At 40.4% G+C, this 24,496-nt stretch overlaps 1 protein-coding gene across 1 annotated transcript in view; it reads left to right on the forward strand.

Annotated features, from left to right (window-relative positions):
* The window catches only part of LOC124555354 (pyruvate dehydrogenase E1 component subunit beta, mitochondrial), an 89,382-nt gene that overhangs the window by 61,366 nt on the left and 3,520 nt on the right, over positions 1–24,496 (forward strand). The window contains exon 8 of the mRNA XM_047129233.1: positions 9,272–9,423. Coding sequence (XP_046985189.1) covers positions 9,272–9,420 — 149 coding nt within the window. The 3' untranslated portion in view covers positions 9,421–9,423. The remainder of the gene's footprint in view (positions 1–9,271; positions 9,424–24,496) is intronic.

A 24,496-nucleotide genomic window follows, 5' to 3' on the forward strand; every position in this document is an offset into this window, starting at 1 on the left:
ACCTTTCCTTACTGTATGCCGGAATTAGACGCTTAACGCTTCTTTGCTCCATTTCACCTCTATAATATGAAGTAATCAAACGCCAAATAATAAGCAAATAACAAGCAGAAATCACTGAGGTACCCCCTTCTGCACATGTGCGAATTATCAGTACCTAGTGCACATGCGTGGATAGACGGCAGTTTAGAAATGCTGTCTATTCTGGCGCATGGATAATTTGTCTGCTAATTTTCATAGTTTCACCCATTCTACTGTTAGCTGGCTATCACACTAGACTAGTACCGTTTGTGGTGGATCGTCGTGTAATATCCGCTTTAGAGGCTGCAACACCTCATTTCTGCTGGGATGCAAGTTGAATTTCTCACTATTTTTCACTGTGACAAAATTTAGTGTGAGCATAATTGCCATAAAAGACATATTGTATGAGCAGTCTGTAGAAATCTTGTATGTTTATAAACCTTATATGTTTATAGTATAGAGGTCTCATCGATACACAGTGGTGTACCATAAATTATGTTTTGAAAGTCAATTATTAAATATAATAAATAGCAAATAATATCTAAAACCACATTCTCAGAAGGAAAAGTCCAAAATTTTGTTTGACAGTGTGGGATATTATGTGACAGGATTAAAATAAGTAGGGAGCTAGAGGGTTGGAAGGAGTGGCTAATGGCCTCTGACATACGAAGTCCACTTGAATGCAGCTTTGGGGGAAGGAACCTTGTGGCTCTAGTGACAAGGTACCTGCTGTGAATGCTGATTGAATGCTGTGGTTTCACACATAGTTAAGTAATATGCCTTTGCTGAATAAATACAATTTTTGAAGTCAGAATATGCAACTCTGAGTATCGCATCACATCCTGTGATTTGTCCCTTCATAAAGCATCTGTCCACATGCTCCGGTGTGCCTACCAGAGCAGAGTACTGAATAGGCTGATGTGATTTGACGTTTGTATAAAGTGCAATTGGTACCACTGTGTTAAACAGTTTTTCGACTGCCTATTAAGTGTTGGTTCATGCCTTCGAGAAGAGGAAGCAGCTGTAGTCTGAACAAAATAATAACTCATCAGTCTAGGTATAGCAAATAAAATGTCTTCCATTAACAGGACTGAGATGAGTCTTGAATATTTGTTGTAAATGATAACTGTGAGTTTAATACACTGACAAGTCTAAAAATGGAATTTGTCTTCTGGATATTCACTCATTTTTTTCAGTAGAGCCTTGGAGTTGTGCTGCTTAACTGAATTTACAGTTCTTGATGGTGACATGTTATCTTTAGGGCACTGAAACCAATTAGGATGAATTGTGGAACTAAGTACCTTGTCCTCTCAGGTTTCCTGAATGGCTTACGCAAATGTGTACCAGCCAGAAAAATTTATCTACAGCATTTGGGACACCCTTCTCCATCTAGAATTACTTGTGAAGGCAGGCTCATTCTGCTGAACACCAGGGCACCATGAAGCTGACACAGTGACCAAAGAGGCATGTAAAGAATTCACTGGTCAAAAAAATGGCACATTTTGCACACACGGTCACAGAAGGAAGGTCATGTATATCCACAAACATACTCTACAAGCCACCATATGGTGTGTGGCGGAGGGTACTCTGTACCACTAGTCAAGTCCTTTCTTGTTCCAGTTGCAAATAGAACAAGGGAAAAATGACTGTCTGTATGCCTCTGTATGAGTCCTAATTCCCCTTATCTTTGCAGTCCTTATGTGAAATGTACATTGACAGCAGTGGAATCATTCTGCTGTCAGCTCAAGATGCCAGCACGCTAAATTTTCTCAGTGGTAATCCCCCTCATCTGCAAAAAAATCACCTTCCCTCCAGGTTTTCCCATTTGAGTTCTCGAAGCATCTCTGTAATACTAGCATGTAGTTTGAACGTACTGGTAACAAATCTAGCAGCCTGGATCAAAATTGCTTCAATGTCTTCCTTCAATCCAGTCTCGTGTGAATTCCAAACACACTAGCAGTACTCAAGGATGGGTCCCACTAGTGTCCTTAATGATGAACCACACTTTCCTAAAATTCTCCCAATAAAACGAATTTCACCATTTGACATCCCTACTACTATCATTACATGCTCATTCCATTTCATATTGCTTTGCAATGACATGCCTAGACATTTAATTGATGTGACTGTGTCAAGCTGCACGTTACTAATTTACTAATGCTGTATTCACAGATTATGGGTTTGTTTTTTCTACTTATCTGCATTAACTTCTCTGGGGCACTCCCGATGATATCCTTGCTTCTGATGAATACTCCCCTTAAAGGACAACATACTGGGTACTATTACTTCAGAAGCCTTCGAGCCACTCATATATCTCGGAACCTATCCTGTAAGCTCATACCATTTTTAAGTCTGCAATGGGGCACAGAGTCAAATGCTTTTTGGAAATCTAGGAATATGGACTCTACCTGTTGCTCTCCATCCATGTTTTTCAGGATGTCATGTCAGAAAAGGGCAACCTGAGTTTCGCATGTAGGATGCCTTCTAAAACTGTGCTGATATGTGGACAGAAGCTTTTCCGTCTCAAGGAAATTTATTGTATTCAGGCTGAGAATATGTTCAGCAGTTCTGCAGCAAACTAATGTTAAGGATATTGGTCTGTAATTTTGTGGGTCCATTCTTTTTACCCTTCTTATATACAGGAGTCACATGCACTTTTTCCGATTCACTTGGAACTTTGCGCTGGGCAAGGAAATTGCGATAAATGTAAGCTAAGCAAGGGGCCAGTGCCATTGTAGAGTACTCATTGTAAAACTGAATTGGGATTCTCCACAGACCTGCCAACCTACAATACTAAGAAAATACAGTAAAGGCTAAGTACGTAACTTGCCACTTCCAGGTGTGTGCTAAGTGATATTTTGGGCCTAACTGGGGAAAGACTGGCACTGGAGGCACAAAACAACAAATTAAGGATCATAGAACCAGCTATCTTGTCCTGAAGATGATCATTCAAGCCACTCGGGTGGAAAGAAATGAGCCAACATGAGTGGGAATAGAAAAATTCTGGCCTATAGTGGATGGTCATTTTCTGCAGCCAGAGCATGCACTTATTTGTGGTCCTTTTTGTTTTCCTGTTTCACTGTGCCCTATTTTGAACAACTCCATGTTGTAGACTGATATGAGGGCATACATAGGTTTGACCAAGGCTATTCTGTAAAGGTTGGGCCTGAAGTGAAACAGATTGCTGTTGGAATTACATCAGCAGGGAAGCGGAATTGCAAGGGAAGGGCATAAAGCTGTATTGCAGTGTCACAAACAAGGCTACTTCACACACAAAATTTACTATATGTGCATCGTTTATGGTGGTTACCTCGTTAGATTGCTCTGACTGCTGAACAGTTCTACTGATGAGGTTTCCATCTCTTTGATACTACTGCTTCCTCTGTCTTCAGTTTCATATTGAGGTAGTGTACTCTTAATAAAAATTAGGATCCATAAGACTGTTTTAATTACCTCCTGCACCACATGAGTATATTTCTGCGAAATCATGTTGGCTAATCTCTTAGACTTTTTTTTACTACATGTCAATTCCATTGGCCTCGTAGAATGTGACCTCAAATTCTGAGATTGGTCACAGCCACTTGTCAGGCAGCACTATTAAACCGCCTCATGATAGAAATTCTATCCATGCGTATTCTGAGAGGAACGTTGGAGGGCAACAAAGTAATTCTTTCGATGATGATGATGTTCACAGTGTATTGTGCAGCATGATGTGCTATGTAACTTGCTAGATATCTGAATCCTTCTGGAGAGCATCCAAGATATGTCACTGCAGACAGTGCAGCAGGCTGACAACTGAAATTTATATCGTGTATCTCTGCTTCCTCATCTAGAATGGCCATTGCTTCAGACATACCAGGCAATATTCCACGAAGCAAACTCAGTAAGAGGAACTGTTGTTGGTCATCTTCCAGTCCCACAGAGAAAGAGCTCAACAATGGAATGTCATGGGCGTTCTGTCTCAGAAGCAAAACATATAGGTGATTTTTCACTTCTTTTGGAGGATGATGTTGATAAAAAAAACCAATGCTTCTGATCTGTGAAAACACATTTTGGAGACAATCTTGATTCAGCTGTCCTTTGAAAATATACTTAATGCCAAGAGACAGGAGGCCAGAATGAAGGCCAAATAAAGAATTAATTGCTGTTAACAGTACTTTCTGGAATTACAATAGTTGCTTTCTGTTATGAACCCGCAAATTTTTTTTTTGAGTTGCTCATTATTTCCATAAGTGCTCATTAATACCTTTTTGTTGACTATTGTATGAGAATTCAGGATGTCAAATGAGTGACTAACAAACTGAAAGAATGTTGCGTGTTTTTTTTTTTTTTCCTACAGATATTGAATTGCCTGAGTAGCTGTATTTGAAAAAAGTTGCAAGGCTAGATATACTCTTTGGCGGTCCTTACCTTTAACACTGACATGAAATAGTGACAGTTTTGGGCACATTTTAATTTCTGTGTTATCTAATGATTGCAATTCATTGATTGGTGCTTCGGTAATTACTTTCCCATCAGAAAGCTTTATGCTTTTGTCAAGGAAGTGGTTGTGGAGTACTTCGTTAAAATGAGGCACATCTGAAAATACCCACAATCAATATGCAATGTTACAGTGCATTCATGTCTGAAGCAACAGGCACTGCGGTGACTACAGCCATTATGACATATGTGGATTATATTCATGTTTTCGAATATGGACAAACTTCAGCTGTATAATGGAGTGATGACATTGAAAATTTGTGCCAGACTGGGACTCAAACCCAGATTTATCACTTGTCCTGAGCAGTCACCTTAACCATTTCAGCTATCCGAGCAATCGTGGCCAGACCCAAACTTCCATATGTCGTCAGTATGTCTACAACCTGCACTCGTGCATTCATTATGTATATTGCTGTACAGAGGAGACATTTTTAATTGAAAGTTGCTTGCCAAATATTTACCACAGTAAACTGGAAATCTGTGTTAGTCCCAATCCAGCACAAATTTTCTTGGTGCCCATTTCTTCTGACATGCATTTGCTACAATATCGTATCTTTGTGTCAGTAGCAAGTGACTTCCAATTGCAGTGTCTCCCCTGTAAGGGAACATACATGATGAATGTAAGAGTGCAGATCATAGGCACATGGATGACGACATATGGAAATTTGGGTCTGGCCATGAAGCATGCTGAGATAGCCAAACTTGTTACGGCGATAGCTTGCGACAAGCGGGAAATTTTGGTTCGAGTTTCGGTTCAGCACAAATTTTCAATATCGTAATTTCATTATACAGCTGAACGTTGTATATATCCACAGCTGTGAATACATCTCGTGATTAGTGTGCAGTTTGTTCCACACACATTGATTTTTTTTTTTTTTTTTTTTTTGGGGGGCCAAGATCAGAAATAACTGCACCAACACTGTAACCCATATTATGAAGAGGGGAAACTATTGAGTTTAGCAACATCGCAGTCCTCTGAATATCAAAGTCATAAAATACCAGCTGTTTCCATCCTGAGGTAAGTCCACAAACCATGACAACCTGCACATTATTATGGAGGCCAATAACACAATCTACCACTTCACCAAATGCCACACATCAGTTGAAGTTAAATTCCAGGGAGTGGAAAATTGAGTTTGTTCTTTAATCAATTGATTGCTAAAAGTATGCTTGCTGCATTCCGTGGAAAGCATGGCTTTGTTGTCGCCCTATACTGGTACCTGCACTGGGAAACTGCTTAGACTCTCTACCTGACTGCTAAGTGCCTCACATGTTAATGTCAAGGGCACATGTAGACATGTCCAGAGCACTGGGAGACAGTAGCAGCAACACACATTAACATGTCCAGAGCAATCAAAGGGTTAAAAAGGTGTAGCTCTTCCTAGAGAGTGTGAATTGTCACTGCTGTGTGTGTGTGTGTGTGTGTGTGTGTGTGTGTGTGTGTGTGTGTGTGTGTGTGTCCTCTTTCCCACTTCGCTTGCTTCTTTCCAAAAAGCAAACAGCTGATTTGAGTTTCAGAGAAAAGATCTTCAAAACATCCTTTACTTTACTATATACTACATTATTTGCAGCTAATTGACTCTCCTTTTGTGTGTGTGTGTGTGTGTGTGGGGGGGGGGGGGGGGGGGGTGAAAGGCCTCAAAGGCCTCAATTTCTCTCACAAGTGTCGTTCTTTCTTTTACATCACTGCTCACAGTTCAGAGTTCTTTTTAAATGCTCCATTTCTTTCACACAATTCCTGACACAATTCTTCATTTTCTAGGTTGGTTACGTCAGTTAACGTGGACTGATGGACCTTCAGTTTCCATGTACAGCATCTGGTTTCAGAACTTTTCTGGCAGGTATATTCAGCAGATTGGCTCACAAATCCCACATGTAATGGTCTGATTTAAAATGCCATGAACAAAAACTAGCATTTGAGACATAAATATGGCCTTCTTGGTAACACTTTCCTGCCCACACTCATTGAAGCTGTATGTCCCTGGGGAACTGAAGGTAATTCCAGTTTGTTTTTTCTTCCTGTTGTAAGACAGGCAACTAGTGACAGCATGCACATGAAGAAATGAAACAGAACTCCTCCCCCCTCCCCCCCCCCCCCCCCCCCCCCAAACGTTCTCTCACTCTCACTCTCTCTCTCTCTCTCTCTCTCTCTCTCACACACACACACACACACACACACACACACACACACACAATAACAGTAGCTTCCTTGCTGCTACAGCCACATGCTTCATTGGTGATGTCATGTGCAGAACAATAATTTTCAAACTTTCTGGCAGATTAAAACTGTGTGCCGGACCGAGACTTGAACTCATAGTTGTGCCACTCCAGTTCTACTCCTGGAGAATTTCATTAGGCAGACTTGTATTCTAATTTTATCCCTTTCTGGGCACTGCCAGTGTTTCTGCACCATAAATTAAAATGGGAACATGGTCTTGTACAAATTTCTTTCTCATTTTGGTACAATTTTTTGTTTTAAATTAGGTTTCATGTGTGCTGAAAAGTTCTTCCTATCTATGTACTTCAAGCACTCTGCTTTTTGCAGCATCTCCTTCTCTGAACAAAAATTGTTACTCAAGTCTGTTCTTGCTTTACACTATTTCCACTTAAATCTGTTTTCCCAAGAATCTCATTCTATAATGGGCAACTATTTCTTATTATGCAACTAGCTGTTCGTGGATCTGTCTCACTGTTTCATCATGAATGTTATTGCAAATTACAGTGTCTTATTTTTTATATTTTCTACCAACTTTTATGTTGCACTCTGAGCTACACTACCCATGGCTACAATAAGGAGCACTGAGATGACACAGTCTTGTCTCAGATCATTTTTCAGTTCAAACCATGTAGTTACAACCATTCTTACTTTCACCCAGCTAAGGTAGCTTTGTACATAATTCTAACTTTGCAGGCCGGCCGGAGTGGCCGAGCGGTTAAAGGCACTACAGTCTGGAACCGCACGACTGCTATGGTCGCAGGTTCGAATCCTGCCTCGGGCATGCATGTGTGTGATGTCCTTAGGTTAGCTAGGTTTAAGTAGTTCGAAGTTCTAGGGGACTTATGACCACAGCAGTTGAGTCCCATAGTGCTCAGAGCCATTTTTCTAACTTTGCAAATTGTTTTCATACTCTCTCTTCTTGCTCCCAGATTTTGCACGTGCATATGCTGTTGCATGCTTTCTTTGTGTCTGAGGAAGCCTTTGATCTGAATCACTTTCATATTCATAATGGCATCACTATAATTTCCTAACTGCAAATTTTAGATCCACAGTTGATCTTCCTAACCTTAAACAGCATTGGTCTCCTCTCAAGCCAGGCTTACTATTTGGAACAGACTGTGGAAGAACCAACAAAAAGAAGAAGCCACAGGAGATAAAACTTTAGATGCAAAGAAGCAGTTAGTCAATTAAATAAATAGTGACATTTTCATTACATTCTTAAAAACTGAAGAAAAGTTGACTCTTTCCTATGCTTTTCTCATATTGCAAAAATCTACATTACAGGGAAACCAAAAATTGGCACAGGAATGAATATTTAATTATAACAAAACATCAGTTATAGGAAGTAACTGCCAAACAGTAAATTCACAGATGATTAAGCTCTGAACATAATGAAAAAAAATCTTTATATACCATTGAGTGTGAAAGCTTTGATATTCTCTGCATCATACTTTTATTGTTCCAGGTCATTTTTATATAGTGAGTAGCACTGCCTGTAGTATAAACAGTCCCTTTCTTTAGCTGATTACCGAGCGGGGTGGCGCAGTGGTTAGACACTGGACTCGCATTCGGGAGGACGACGGTTCAATCCCGCGTCCGGCCATCCTGATTTAGGTTTTCCGTGATTTCCCTAAATCGCTCCAGACAAATGCCGGGATGGTTCCTCTGAAAGGGCACGGCTGACTTCCTTCCCCATCCTTCCCTAATCCGATGAGACCGATGACCACGCTGTCTGGTCTCCTTCCCCAAAACCAACCAACCAACCAATCTTTAGCTGATTGTTTCCAAACTTTCTCTCGCTTGAAGAAAAATAAATTGTAAGTTTGTAGACATTCCAGAAATTAGACTTTGTATGAATATGTTGATTGAATAAAAAAGGACGTGTAATTCCAGAATAAAATATTCACCCTTTAAATTAAAATATTATTTGCTGAACCATTAAGAGTGTTACTTAAGTGAAATCAGTAAGTTTGTTGGTTGTTCATATAAGTGGCAACAAAGTGTACAGCCACAATGAGATCTCTGTGCTGATTATGATACCTCTTCGAGAGTAACAACCCTGCATTCCTGTATTTTTGATGGTACAGTAGTGTATTTGAGGCAGCAGCCAGGCCTGCCATTAGTTTTACACTAATTGCTGTAACCATTGTTCTGTGCAGTATTGCTGCCAGCATTGTGTTCAATGAGATTACATTTCATGTACTGCTCATTCCACAGATTCATTGTGAGGAGACCCTTGATGATGTTCAACAAGTCAGAAAACATGAATATGCAGTACATATTTACACAAAAACTGTTGTTAAAGTAGTTGTATGGGACCCTGAGTGCTGAGGAAGTGGTCTGTACCCTATCAGTGCTTACTCCTATGTACTTTGCAGAATTACCATACTGACTTCATTATATGGCTTACAGAGTTTGTGGTTGCATCAGTCTTGGCGTGAACCTGATTATGTGAATCATGATGTATAGGATGTGATGTAATAAGACACTCAAATTACTCATTGTATCTCAGATTCACAATAGTGTAATACAACAGTTTAATGATTTTTGCTCCAGGTGAAGCCTTTTATCATCTGGATTCTCCAGTAATCCGTGTAACTGGAGTTGATACACCTATGCCATACTGTAAGACGTTAGAAGAACATGCTCTACCACAGTCAAAAGATGTTGTCGATGCAGTAAAAAAAGTTTTGGGTGTAAAGTAACTGGTAAGTTAAAAATCTATATTTAATTTTGTTAGCATGATGGTACACTCGTTACCTTACCCTAAAGCTGAAGGGTTTAAACTTTCATTAAGTTTAACATTAAATTGGAGATACTATAAAATTTGAAATATAATTTGAGCTATTAAGTTTAGGGACACTTTCTTCAACTGCAACTACTCCAGAGATCTTTCCTAGATAGAAACATTAAAATTTTGATGTGAGTTTATAAATTGACATATATTTAATGTGCATATTTTAAATTAATAAACTATATACTGTGCTTAATAGAAATGACAGATTTTAATCAACTACCATGTAATTTTTTTAATATGATCTCTGGAAATAACCACAGGAAAAATATGCAACAAATAAGTGTAGCTGTAGTGATTACACATCCTAAATTTCAGAAACTAAGATAAAAAAGCATTCACAGGAAATGTGGATAGCATAACAAAATTAAGTAGTTAGTGGCCCTTTTCATAAACTTTGTGACTAATTGGTCATATTTGACACCAAAAGGATTAAGTGTTAATAAGTAAGCTTGTTATTTGGCATATTTTACATAAGTAGCCCCCAGTATCCTATTTCTGTGTCTGCTTTAGAGGTAATTTGCAAAATTAGTCCCTGCAATTCCTTATGTGCTGTATTTGTGTACCCAGAAGGTGAAAGTGAACACCTTAAAATAGACCAGTAGCGGCTGCTATGTTAATGATAAGTGGATGCTTCCTGTGTCACCTGAGAGTGCCCTTCGACTGTTGTTACATATCTTTACTGAGAGTGTTGCATCTTCTGTAATGCTTTGTTGAGTGAAATTCTCAACCAGAATGTTAGAAGCAACACACACACACACACACACACACACACACACATTGTCAGGAAAAAACTGAGCAAATCATGATAAAACTGCTCTTCTTAAAGAGGCTAGATGCAGAAATTAAGTTCAGTTCAGTTCATTTCATTTGTGCATGAAGGCAAGGAAAGGCTGTAAAATATATATATATGCGCGCGCGTGTGTGCGTGCAGGCGGGCGCGCATGTGCGCGAGTGTATACCCGTCCTTTTTTCCCCCTAAGGTAAGTCTTTCCACTCCCGGGATTGGAATGACTCCTTACCCTCTCCCTTAAAACCTACATCCTTTCGTCTTTCCCTCTCCTTCCCTCTTTCCTGATGAAGCAACCGCTGGTTGCGAAAGCTTGAATTTTGTGTGTTTGTTTGTGTGTCTATCAACCTGCCAGCGCTTTCATTTGGTAAGTCACATCATCTTTGTTTTTAGATATAATGTTAGTGATTTGTTAGAAGTGCATCTCATATTCTATGCATCACTACTATGATTTCCATTGAATTTATGTGGAATGAGTTAATTTTCAGGATACACAAATAGAATTGGTTTTGTGTATGGCTACAGGCTTTCTCATTTTCATAGAACAAATATCTCATTTTACAGGCTGTAAGACACACCTTCATTTTTAACCAATTTTTTAAAAATGTAACTATCATTTTTATTATTAGATTGTAAAGCCAGCCTAAAAAAATTTTCAGTTTATAAAACTGAACTGACCTTCAGAATCCTAGGAAATCATCACCTGAATTTTCTCCTTCTCGTTTTTCGTCACCCTCTTCATTGTCATCTTCATATATAAGATGGTCTTCACTGCCATTGAGAGCATTACGTATGTTGCACTTCTTGAAAGATTTAACAATAATATTTCCTCTCACTCTAGATCACTGTTGTTTTATCCACTGACACACTTGTTTGATTGTAGATAATTTTAAATTTCCCTTAGACGTGAATTCATGCTGGATTTCATCAGTTTGTTCCATTCCTCTCTCATATACACCTTAAATGGTTTATTAATCGTGACATCGAGAGGTGGAAATTGTGAAGTAAGTCGTCCTGGAATAAGAGCAAGCTCTCTGTGTACCTGTTTCAATTTCTCTTTCACAGAATTTTCAAATGACTACTAAACTGATCTAGCAAAAGATGATTTCTTCTTCAATAAAGCACTTTTCCTTTTCTCCCACACTCTCTTAATCCATAATTCCATACCAGCCTCATCTGTCCAACCCTTGGCATTTACGTGAATGACAACAGTTGGAAGTATTTAAGAAGGTTTTGGCATGTTTTGCACTTGCTAATCATTGGATTACGTTTAGTACTGCCAATACAACATGAAATGACAACAGTGTAGTGCATTTTTTCATGTCCACTTGTTTTTATAGTTGTTCTTTTAGCACCTTTCATGGCAACAGTTCTGTTACTCGGCACATCAAATGTCAGAGGAGTTTTGTCCTTACTCGCTGTTTGGCTTGGTACCACACAGGTTTTCTTTCGGTGTTAAATAATAAAGCGATTGAAAGATAATATTTCCTCTTCATACTCTTGTAGCATTTACAGAGATGTTTTGGGTTTGGTTTCGACACTTCATAAACTAATAGCACCAACAAACTCCACCCTTTAAGTTCCACTGTAGCACTAGCTTACAAGCACGTATTCGAATCGTTTTTGTATTCCAGTGCAGTTTTGATGGTGTCCTTGAATCCCTTTCAGTACGTCATCTTCTAGTTTTGGCCATTTTGTATTCAGTCCTGTATTTGCACATTTAGTCTTCAGTCCTGTATTTGCACATTTAGTCTTCAGTCCTGTATTTGCACATTTAGTCTTCAGTCCTGTATTTGCACATTTAGTCTTCAGTCCTGTATTTGCACATTTAGTCTTCAGTCCTGTATTTGCACATTTAGTCTTCAGTCCTGTATTTGCACATTTAGTCTTCAGTCCTGTATTTGCACATTTAGTCTTCATCATTTTTTCAGTTCTTCTTTACTAGTCCTTCAATCATGAATGGCTTTTTCTGTTGGGTGAGGGCCAAAATGCTACTCAGCTACTCTGTTTCCATGTTCTTCTGCACATGCTATTACTTTCAATTTATAGTCCGCATCATATGAATACCTTTAATTTTTTAAATTACAAAACTAGGTAGTAACAAAAATATTGTACTGTTACCAACACAGGCAGTCGGGTAGATGCAGTATTTCTTGATTTCCAAAAGGCATTTGACTCAGTATCCACCTACGCCTGTTATCAAAAGTTCAATCATATGGTGTGTCAAGTGAAATTTGTGACTGGATTGAGGACCTTTTGTTAGGGAGGACACAGCATGTTATCTTGGATAGAGTGTCTTCATCAGATGTAGAAGTGACTTTGAGTGTGCTTTAGGAAGTGTGTTGGGACCCTTGCAGTTTATGTTGTATAATAATGACCTTGCTTGTCCCCGGGGGCTCCCCACACTTTGGCGGGTTCGTTTTTGGCTACCATGGGGCCCCAGCCTTTGCAGTGTCTTTCCCCTTCCATGCTGCATGTATATATCATCTTGCTGATCGTTTTCCCCTCCCTTGGGAAACATATCAGGGATGTTTTTTAGGAATGTGTTCTACATATTCAGTAACCAACATCAGAACACACTCTCCACTGCTTTTCGTTCCTTTTTCCTTTCTTTGTTCCCCTTCTCCTATCCTCCACTTCAGCATTTGAGGTTCCTATTCTACTTCTTCTCTCTCTCTCCTTCCCCCCTCCCCCCCCCCCCCTCCCCCAGGTGTGCTTCTGAAGGTGACTGCTGGGTAGTGCGTAATTCCCAGCCCTGGGTCAACAGGTACGGTTTGCATGTATCCCCTGGTGCAGGCCAGGTGCAGGGAGGGGTGATCCCCTGAGCTGTTGGCTTCCCGGACTGCCAATTGATCCTGTCATGTGTTCGGGAGATGTGACCTGAGGTGTGAAAAATCATGTAACGCGGGTGCAGCCCCCTCCGAGTGGGGACCCCCAGTTGGAAGGAGTGCTCATTGGAGGCACTTTCAATCATGGAGGTTTTCTCGCAATGAGTCAATCATCATCCTCATAGTCTATGTCTGTTAAATGTAAACGGAATGAGGTTCACGATTCAAAGACCCTCTCAGGTGCACCATGATTCCTCATGGTTTCAAGTATTGAAGGTGGTCAGTCCTTTGCTATGGTAAATCTGTTTATTATTCAGAAAGGTGTTGATGTAATTGCCAGCCCTGTGAAATGCTGCTCTCATTTATGCAATGACAGTTTGCTTTTGAGACTACTTCTGATTCAAGCCCAACTGCTTGCAGCTTTGCTGAGGCCCATCCAATGCTGAATTCATCATGTGGTTGTATTTACACTAGGCTGCTCGATGGTCTGACCGAGGCAGAAATCCAAGCATACCGCTCTGATTAGGGTGTCATTACAGTCCATCGGGGCTGGCTCTCTCTCTCTCTCTCTCTCTCTCTCTCTCTCTCTCTCTCTCTCTCTCTCTCTCTCTCTCATTCTCCTCGTCTCACTTTTGATAGAGTGGTGCTTCTGTCCAAGATCAAAACAGATAATGAAGTTATCACAGTCCAAATGTACATTCCAAACCCTATGTGCTGTTACCAGTTTCAGCATTACAACCACACTCGAATGTCCTGTTGACACCCGGCCAGATGTATAACATCTGGTATGGATGCTCACAACGGCATTGTCCGCCTCCTCGTCCCCACCGTATCAGTTTGCAATGGTGACCATGCAGCCTCCTTGTCCCTTATATCTCGATGATCGGGCCTTCCAGGAGATCCAGGTGAAGAAAAAGTGCCTTACCCTGTCGCTTGCAAGTTGTTGGCTAGTCAGAAACAGTGTTCTACCATTTGGCACTTACAGTACTGTCTTGCTACATCTCACTCCAAAAAGGACATGGCCACGCAGACATGTGACCTCAAATACAGCAGCACAGTTTAAAAATCGTCCAGTGTCATGGTAACATTCCCGTCTCCTCCTCCTCCTCCTCCTCCTCCAGCTGTGCAACAAGCCAAAAAACATTCTGCCTGACAATGTAAAGTCACCTGCTACACAATCGGCAGGCCAGAAGGAATACACCCATGGAGACTTTTTACGTCCCTCCAGCCAACAGACATCTGACTACTGCCCTGCCAACCAGAAAGGCTCCAAGAAGTCAGTCAAAGGCAAACAGTCTTCTTATTCACTAACTCAGAGATCCTGTTCAATGGTGTCACCACGTGATACCCTCACCCGGCTGACCTCCATGTCGCCGGTGTGTGCAGCCAGCCGTTTTTCTGCCCTGGACTCCACAGACTGGCAGAGAGAGAATCCTGATGCCTCTGTAGATCTCATGGAGCAGGATACTCGAACCTCTGCACCCTTTGGAAGTGAGTCTTTGAAGGCTGTTACTTGGCAGCTGCCGAGTGACACCACCTTGATTTTTTTTCCCTCCTCCACTTTCCTCGTCATGGCTCTCCTTGAATGGAATGTCCATGGCCTTCAATCCAACAAGGAGGAATTACAGCTGCTCTTGGAATCGCAGTGTCCATTTGTTTTCTGCCTCCAGGAAACAAAATTGTATCCTCACAACTGCTTCGACCCCTTGCATTTCTTTCCGGTCTCCTTTGATCCTTTGACCTTCTACATCTACATATCTACATCTACATACATACTCTGCAATCCATCACACGGTGCGTGGCGGAGGGTACCTCGTATCACAACTAGCATCTTCTTTCCCTGTTCCACTCCCAAACAGAATGAGGGAAAAATGACTGCCTACATGCCTCTGTACGAGCCCTAATCTCTCTTATCTTTGTGGTCTTTCCGCAAAATGTAATTATACTGCAGTCAGCCTAAAATGCTGGTTCTCTAAATTTCCTCACTAGCGATTCACGAAAAGAACGCCTCCTTTTCCCTAGAGACTCCCACCCGAGTTCCTGAAGCATTTCTGTAACACTCGCATGATGATCAAACCTACCAGTAACAAATCTAACAGCCCGCCTCTGAATTGCTTCTATGTCCTCCCTCAATCCGACCTGATAAGGATCCCAAACGCTCGAGCAGTACTCAATAAGAGGTCGTATTAGTATTTAATAAGCAGCCTCCTTTACAGATGAACCACATCTTCCCAAAATTCTACCAATGAACCGAAGACGACTATCAGCCTTCCCCACAACTGCCATTACATGCTTGTCCCACTACATATCGCTCTGCAATGTTACACCCAAATATTTAATCGATGTGACTGTGTCAAGCGCTACGCTACTAATGGAGTATTCAAACATTACGGGATTCTTTTCCCTATTCATCTGCATTGATTTACATTTATCTATATTTAGAGTTAGCTGCCATTCTTTACACAAATCCTGTCCAAGTCATCTTGTATCCTCCTACAGTCACTCAAGGATGACACCTTCCCGTACGCCACAGCATCATCAGCAAACAGCCGCACAGGGCTATCCACCCTATCCAAAAGATCATTTATGTAGATAGAAAACAACAGCTGATCTACCACACTTCCCTGGGGCACTCCAGATGATACCCTCATCTCCGATGAACACTCACCATCGAGGACAACATACTGGGTTCTATTACTTAAGAAGTCTTCGAGCCACTCACATATTTGGGAACCAATCCCATATTCTCGTACCTTAGTTAGAAGTCTGCAGTGGGGCACTGAGTCAAATGCTTTCCGGAAGTCAAGGAATATGGCATCAGTCTGATACCCTTCATCCATGGTTCGCAAGATATCATGTGGAAAAAGGGTGAGTTGCGTTTCGCAGGAGCGATGCTTTCTAAAAACTGTGCCGATGCATGGACAGCAACTTCTCTGTCTCTAGGAAATTCATTATATTCTAACTGAAAATATGTTCGAGAATCCTGCAACAAACCGATGTTAAGGATATTGGTCTTTAATTTTGAGGATCCGTCCTTCTACCCTTCGTATATACATGTGTCACCTGCACTTTTTTCCAGTCCCTCGGGACTTTACATTGGGCAAGAGATTCGCGATAAATGCTTGCTAAGTAAGGAGCCATTGCAGTAGAGTACTCTCTGTAATACCGAATTTGAATCCCATGAGGACCTGGCGATTTATTTATTTTCAACCCATTCAGCTGCTTCACGACGCCAGGGATGTCTTATCACTATGTCCTCCGGCGGGAATCTGTAAGAGACTCAAACGGCGGTATGTTTGTACGATCCTCCTGTGTGAAAGATTTCTCAAATGCTAAATTTAAAATTTCAGCTTTCGTTTTGCTGTCTTCCGTTGCCACGCCAGACTGATCAGTGAGTGACTGGATGGAAGCCTTCAACCCGCTTACTGATTTTACGTAAGACCAGAATTTCCTTGGGTTTTCGGCAAGATCTTTTTACAGCAGCACGAATCTCTACTAACTTTTGCCTGTCCTCATTCTCCCAATCTTTCTTGTACCATGAGTGCAACTGTCTTTGCTTCCTGAGCATTCTCCGAATTGTGCTGTTAACCCACGGTGGGTCTTTTCCGTCTGTAACCCACTTTTTCGGCACATACTTGTCCAATGCGGGATTTACAATGTGTTTAAAATTTGCCCATAATTCTTCCACATCCTTCATACCAGAAGTAAATGAAGTCGATTCATTTACTAAGTGGGATGCTAACAACTGCTTATGTGCTCTTTTGAGTAAGAATACTCTCCTAGCCTTCTTGACCGACTTTTTAATTTTTGTACCCATAGTCATAATGACAACATCATGATCACTAATCCCTGTCTCAACACTAACACTGTCAATGAGGTTTGGTCTGTTTGTGGCTACCAGATCTAAAATATTTCCATTACGCGTTGGTTGTCAATTTAGCTGCTCAAGACAGTTTTTGGATAATTTGTTCTAAAGTAATTCACACAATGGCTTGTCTGTACATCCTGTAATGAATCCATAGACATCCCAGCCTATACTAGGTAGGTTGAAGTTGCCTCTGACTAATATAGCATGATCTGGGTACTTCTGCGATACAGAGTGTAGACTACCTTTGAATGATTCTAGAACTGTCACGGTGGAACCTGGTGGTCGGTAATAACACCCAACAATTAACTTTATTTCTCCTAGCCCTGTTAAACGTGTCCAGATAACTTCACAATCACACTCTACTTCGACCTCAGTAGACACAATATTTTTGTCAACTGCAATGAAGACACCACCTCCTACGGTGTCTAATCTGTCTTTCCGATACACATTCCAACCCTCACTAAATATTTCAGAACTTCCTATCTCAGGGTTCCCCCCCCCCCACCGCCTAAACACACCACCTTTACATCTTGGTCCTGTTTCTCTTCTGTTCGTTGAAACTATGAATTTCCTGAGGCTCATGATCGGCAGGAAACTTTCTTGGTCCTCCCAAGTGTCTTACTTTGCTGCCCATTGTACTCAGTCCCTCAGTATCCTACGTGTCCTCAGCGGTACTTGCTGGGGAGTGGATCGGACCACCTTCCTCCATTTGTACTGGTCCCTTGTCTGTTAGAAACCAGACAATGGGTGCTTTGTTTATGCATCTGCATGTCCATCCGTCTTACGTTGTCACAATACTGTCCACCATCGAGTATCTGTTTGGCCACTGGTGCCTGGTTGAGTGTATGTAGAATCTGTCAAACTACTGCTGCCATACCGCCGTGATTTTCTCCTCAAGAGATATGCATGCCATTTGTCATGCCTGGCCACACATCCTATGCCTCCTTCTTCAGTGACTCCTTTGATCACCAGTATGGGGCATGCCCCTCTTCTCTGTTACCTCCTGGAGTTCACTTTTGGCTATTGCTCGGGTAGCTTAACTTCACGCTACCTGCCACTTTCCCAGTGGGTGTGAACTCTTCGTCACCTTGGCTTCGTGCGGTGGCCTGTGTTCGCCCTGGCCTTCATTTGCTCCCTAAGGACACTACTCCATCCTTGTCCTATCACCTTCGGTTACACAACCTTTTTGTGTACACTGATGGCTTCAGACTGACCATGGTATCGGGTGTGCCTTTGTCATTGGTACTGACAATTTTCTGTTCGGCTTCCGAAACACTGCTCAGTATTTACAGTGGAGCTCTTCGCACTGCATCAGGCCACGCAATACGTCCGGCAACACAGGCTTTTCAATTGTGTCATCTGCTCTGACTCTCTGTGCTCTTCAGAGCCTGTGTGTGCTGACACTGTCCATCTTTTAGTGCAATGGATCCAGGAAAGATTTCACTTGCTCACTCTTAATGGAGCCATTGTGATCTTTATGTGGCTCCCTGGTCATGTCGGTCTGACAGGAAACAGATGCTGATGCTGCTGCTGCCAAGGCTGCAGTCCTCGTACCTCGGCCCACTAGTTCTTCCATTCCCTCAAATGAGCCCTCTTGTCATGAGATCATTTTAGCTAGGTTGCATACTGGGCACTGTCTTTTTAGCCATTGCAATTTGTTAAGTGGTGATCCCCCACCACTTTGTGCTCATTGTCCTCCATCTTTGATGGTTTGTCATTTCCTGACAGAGTGCCCTTTTTTTTTTAACCACTTACCTTCTGTTTTATGTTTGTCGTCTGAGTTACCAGCCATTTTAGTGAATGATGCGCAGGCTGTTGACCATATTTTACTTTTTATATGCCATAGCAATATGGTGAAGGACATTTAATTTTTATTTCAGGACCTCTGTTGTCACTATGGCATATTTTGTGGACCTTTCTCCAAGTCCCTGCTGTTAGCTGTCTTTCCTTCTATCGATTGGGCTTAACATGTAATCGCCTTTAACTCCTTTGTTGTCTTTGTGTTCTATGTTCCTGACATGGGCGCGTATGACCCTAGTTGTTTATGCATGCTGCAACAAAACAAAAACAATAATGACCTTGACATTATTAATACTAACCTCAGTCTTTTTTCAGATGATGCAGTTACCTATAATGTAGTAGTCTGAAAGAAGTTGCTAAATATTCAATCAGATCTTGATAAGATTTCAAAGTGGCGCAAAGATTGGCAACTTGCTTCAAATGTCCATAAATGTAAAGTTGTTCCCTTCACAAAATGAAAGAAATGTAGTATCCTATGACTATAATATCAATGAGTCTCAGTTAGAAAAGGCCAAGTCATACTACACTTTGTAGGGATATGAAATTGAATGACGAAATAGGCTCAGTTGTGGGTAAAGCAGGTGGTAGACTTCGGTTTATTGGTAGAATACTGGGGAAGAGGAGATTGCTTCCAAATTACTCATGCAACCCATTCTTGAATATTCCTCAAGTGTGTGGGACCTGAGGACTAGATTAGAATAATTACAGCATGCACAGAGGCATTTAAACACTCATTCTTGCCTCACTGTTTATATGAATGGAACAAGAAGAAACCCTAATAACTTGTACAATGGGATGCACCCTCTACCATGCACTTTTCAGTGGTTTACATAGTATGGACATGGATGTAGACAGTGTTAGCGTGTATTTATTGATATCACACGTCATATTTATTGGTATCACATGATATTTATTGACATCACACATCATGCTTACTTAAATTATTTGAACGAAAAGGTTAAATTTAATAAATTAAAGAACAATAACTGTGCAGCCAAACACTGAAAGTTTCTCAAAAGAAATCATTGTCATAACTGTAGAGCTTTCTACTGAGAGATTGTTGTTTGTTGTTGTTGTGGTCTTCAGTCCTGAGACTGGTTTGATGCAGCTCTCCATGCTACTCTATCCTGTGCAAGCTTCTTCATCTCCCAGTACCTACTGCAACCTATATCCTTCTGAATCTGCTTAGTGTATTCATCTCTTGGTCTCCCTCTACGATTTTTACCCTCCACGCTGCCCTCCAATGCTAAATTTGTGATCCCTTGATGCCTCAAAACATGTCCTATGCCACTTATAAACCCTCCCCTATCTATTTATTATTGTAGTGTTCACTGTAGTTTACAGCAATCAGACGAGTGAACGGGGTTCATTACATCAGTTACACAGGCAGTTATTAAATCGAACTGTGGGCCTAAACCAGTGTTCAGAAATGCCATTTGTCAAAAAGAGCAAAATTCCAGTAGTAAGTGGTTAAAAAATGTTCTTAGAGCCACACTTATTTTCTAAAACTGTGCTGTAGGAGTTCGCTAGTAGTACTAACAGCAAATAAATATAGAGATCACAATTAATGATGATGCTATTTATTGTCAAATAAAATGCAATAGACAATATATGATAATGCATATTTCACGCAAACAGTGGCCTTTCATTTCTGTGGAAATTTTGACTTGGTCCGCTTTGTTTGTTTGTTAACTTCAGGAAGGATTCCAGAGTCTTGTCAATAAGGCTATTTCTCAGTTTACTTTTTATGAGGTTCGTGCTTGAAAAAGCTTGTTGACATGTATATGTGGAACTGAAAAATGAGAGAACAACAAATGCTAGTTGCTTCTAACTGATGCAATGAGTCTGGAATAGGTGTTAGAAATTACCATGTCTGCCTTCTCTGGGTCTTTCAAACCAGACTGTTTGTGCTGTGAACTAAGGTCACCATTTTTTTTTTCTCTAATTGTTCCAAAACAGCATTAAGCAGCTCAGATTTGGAGCTCCATAATTCCTCGTTTTTTAGCTGTAGCAATTTCATTTCAAAAGTGCCAGTTTCAATATCAGCGGGGGAATTTTGTTTTGTTGCTTTAGCACTGAGTGGCTAATGACACATTGCTATTCCTGAACTCCTGAAACCTCTGCAGGAAAGCTTTTCTCGTGTTTAAAATTGTTCTTGTGTAAAAGGAAATGTCAGTTAGCAAGTTATTTTCCTGCCAATATTTCAGCAGACTTGGGAAATGAATTAACATTCCTCTCTCCAAATCTTGTGCCAAAAGAAACAATATATTTTCAAATAAAGTTATGTCTTCTAACATTGAAAAGACTGTTTTTCCATTCCATTGTAGTTTACAATTCAGCTCATGTAGATGGGCTGTAACGTCTACCATTAAACAGAGTTTTTGGATCCAATGCCCTTATATTAAGTCAGGATATTCATTTCCCTTTTGTAGGAGAAATGCTTTAATTTCTGATAAGAAGGAAGTGAAAAGCTGTAGAATGTATCCTCTTGTAAGCCAATGTACCTTGTTATAAAGCAGAAGATCCGCATATTCACTCTACATTTTAATCAAACATTCCTTAAATTGCCGATGATAAAGAGTTTTAGCCATTATTGTGTAGACCATCTTAATGACTAGGTCCATCACACTTTCAGTTTCTTCTGGGAATGTGCGGGCACAGAGTGCTTCTTGATGACTGATGCAACAATAAACAAGTACGTTTTGGCTAACTTTTTCCGTGAAAAGAGAAGCAAATCCCTTTCTCAGTCCTGTCATACTTTTTGCCCAGTCTGTTGCAGCTGAAAAAATTTTATCAATTGGAATATGGTATGTGTTCAAGCATTCAGTGACACTATTTGGTCCGTTGCTTACTGGTACTTGGCACGTGAATATAAAATGTGGAGTGCTGACCACTGAACTCCCTACCACGTAGTAACTGACTCACCGCAATCTTACACTAGTTGCACACGACAGGTAGAGTGTCATTATAATTTTGTTTTGCTTGTCAAGATATATTATCCAGCTTGCAAACACATGCATTGTTAATGCGCAGCTGGAGAGTTTTATATCATGGTCTGTAGTAGGGAAGACAGTGGCTGCATGAATCTTTGACAAAAAGTTGTACATGGGAGACTGTCATCTTTTGTGTTTATTACAGTATGAGAGATTTTTATGAAAAAAGTGGTCATTGTGCTTGGATAAATTTGAATTCCATAAAAGGAGCTAGCTTTCTGGAACATCTTAGAAGCCTTTCCTCAATTAAAATCATTAAATAATTTTAATATATCCAAAAGAGTCACAAAATGATCCCAGAGCAGTCAATGTTAAGAGATAAGAAGTAAATTTTATGTACTACTCCTGAGGATGCATATCTTTGATACTGCAGTAGTTAAAAATAAATAAAAAAATAAAAACAGGGTCCAGTGGGTATTTCTAATTCGAATCATGTGACATTTTACCTACACGTAGCACCTAAAATATGAGTCATATTCAAAAACAAAAATAAAAACTCACAAAGTTATATAGCTTACTAAATTGATAGCAGATATACCTGTTAGATTCACAGCTAGTTGGAAGATACAAGAAGTTTAATACACTGTGTAGATATTTTCGTCAATCACACTCTTTTTATCTGACCCGTCTGGCTCCTACCACTACACTCTTTGATAATCTTCTGTCAAAGAGACATTTAAAATGATTGCAGTGCAAAAGTAACGAACACTCTGCATAAGCGCATCTATAACATCAGTTTAAACCTCATCATGGTCGTAAAGTTTGGCAGGAGTTGTAGTCGGAGATGATTTGTCAAAGAACCACATTGAAGTCGCCAAAGAGCTGCATGTGGCTCATGAGCCATGGTTTGCCAACCACTGGCCTCAACCAACCTTTGCACTGCATTTTTTTGTGTATAGGGAAACTATACTTAATGAATAAGTGTTTTGAAATAACTCACTCAAATACAATTTTGTTTCCCACTTACAACAAGTTTGTGTTCACTCATCAGTCTCAATCCAACACTCAGTCTGCTTAGTCATCGAAGTCACTTCCTGCACCCCCACCTCCCCTTTACCCAACTATTTCACAGTATACATTTTTCAGCAGTTTAGTTATTTCACCCAAAATTGTTCAAGAATTCTTCCAAATTTCAACACAACTGCCATGTACTTCTAATGGCTGCCACACACACATCACTCCATGATCTTCAGACAGCTCAGAACTTGCAATTACACACATTTGCTTCACAAAATTTCTTTCCATGAATATTCAGTCATGAACACTACTTAGATACTTCCCTTTACCACACTGCCCCTTGTATTTCAAAATTAACTTCTGTCCACATTTCGGGCTGCAGCCTGACTGTCGTCCTCAACCACTAACCACTGACTGACTCACTCCAATGCCTCAGAAGCACATGCAGCCCATCTAGGATTTCCTGACCATTGGCATGTAGCTAGCTTCCAGAACCTTCTAGATAATTAGCGATATCACAGCCATTGTAAATGAGCTGCTAATATCGACCTTTAGCGATGGTGTAGACAACATTTACACAATGGTTCGTTTGCCCATGTCAATTGTTACGCTTACACCACTGTTGTTGGATGGCCACTTCTGCCCCCTAGAATTGTGTATGCAGGAGGCTGTGGGGTTGATACTTCCAGTACCAAATCCAGTCAAGAACTCTGACTCAGTCATTGGAATGAAGTTAGAGTGCGTGCAAAATAATGTGGGTGGCAGATGTGCAACTGGCAGGGCACACATGGAGAGAGCAATACTGGTAGGGTTGCAGGCAGGCAGGTGGTGCTGTAGGGGAAATACCAGGCACTGGAGGGGAAGTGTCCTTCTAAACTGAAGCCTATGCTTTTTTTTATTTATTTATATTTTTTATTTATTTATTTTTGTAAATATTAAAAAGAATGCCACTGAAAATGCAGCAAAAGCAGCAATTTATTTTCACCTGGATTTTGTCTTAAAATTTGCTTCTTTTGCCAAAACACAGTGGAGGTTATGCAATGTCAGCTCATTAAATGTTGTGGAGACACAGTTGCAAGATAATTCTGAAATAGCGGTTTATTAAGTGAGGAACTGAGGAAAAGTAAGATCAATAGCTTATGAAAAAGCACATCCTCAGTACAAAAATACGCATGAAATATCTTAACTTATGTTGTTCCAAAACCCACAGCATTTCTCTATTCACCAGTTATTGATGGTCCTTAAAAATTACATTCTTTCATTGAAAAAGTCTGTAGTTAGTGGAATAGCACAGTAGATAATGAAGTGTTGCATAATGACCATATGGCGAAATACTCCCCTCTTTGTGTGCTATCATTTGCGAAAATCTCACTTCGATATCACAAATCTTTAATGAAAAATGTGAAATGTCGTGGATATTTCATTCTGTCTTTATTGCTGGCGCACGTGATTGCAAATGAGCGTGCTACATCAGATAGATTTTCTTGAGATTCATGGCAGATAGAGACCTCCACCCAAGTCAAAAGAAAACTTCAGTATGTTAGCTGAATTTCATATGCAGCAACATATTATGCAATATGCACCGAATGCAAAATCGTAAAGATGTGTATTTTCCATTGCAAACATTTTCAAAATTCTCCCAGTGTCTTACTTAAATGCAAAAACTCCACTAACCATGACCATTTATGAAGTGAAGAGCACATCATCATGAAGCTGACATACAATGCTATATGTAATGCAAATTTTTTTAC

The sequence above is a fragment of the Schistocerca americana genome, chromosome X (assembly GCF_021461395.2).
Source record: "Schistocerca americana isolate TAMUIC-IGC-003095 chromosome X, iqSchAmer2.1, whole genome shotgun sequence".
NCBI classification, from domain to species: Eukaryota; Metazoa; Arthropoda; class Insecta; order Orthoptera; family Acrididae; genus Schistocerca; species Schistocerca americana.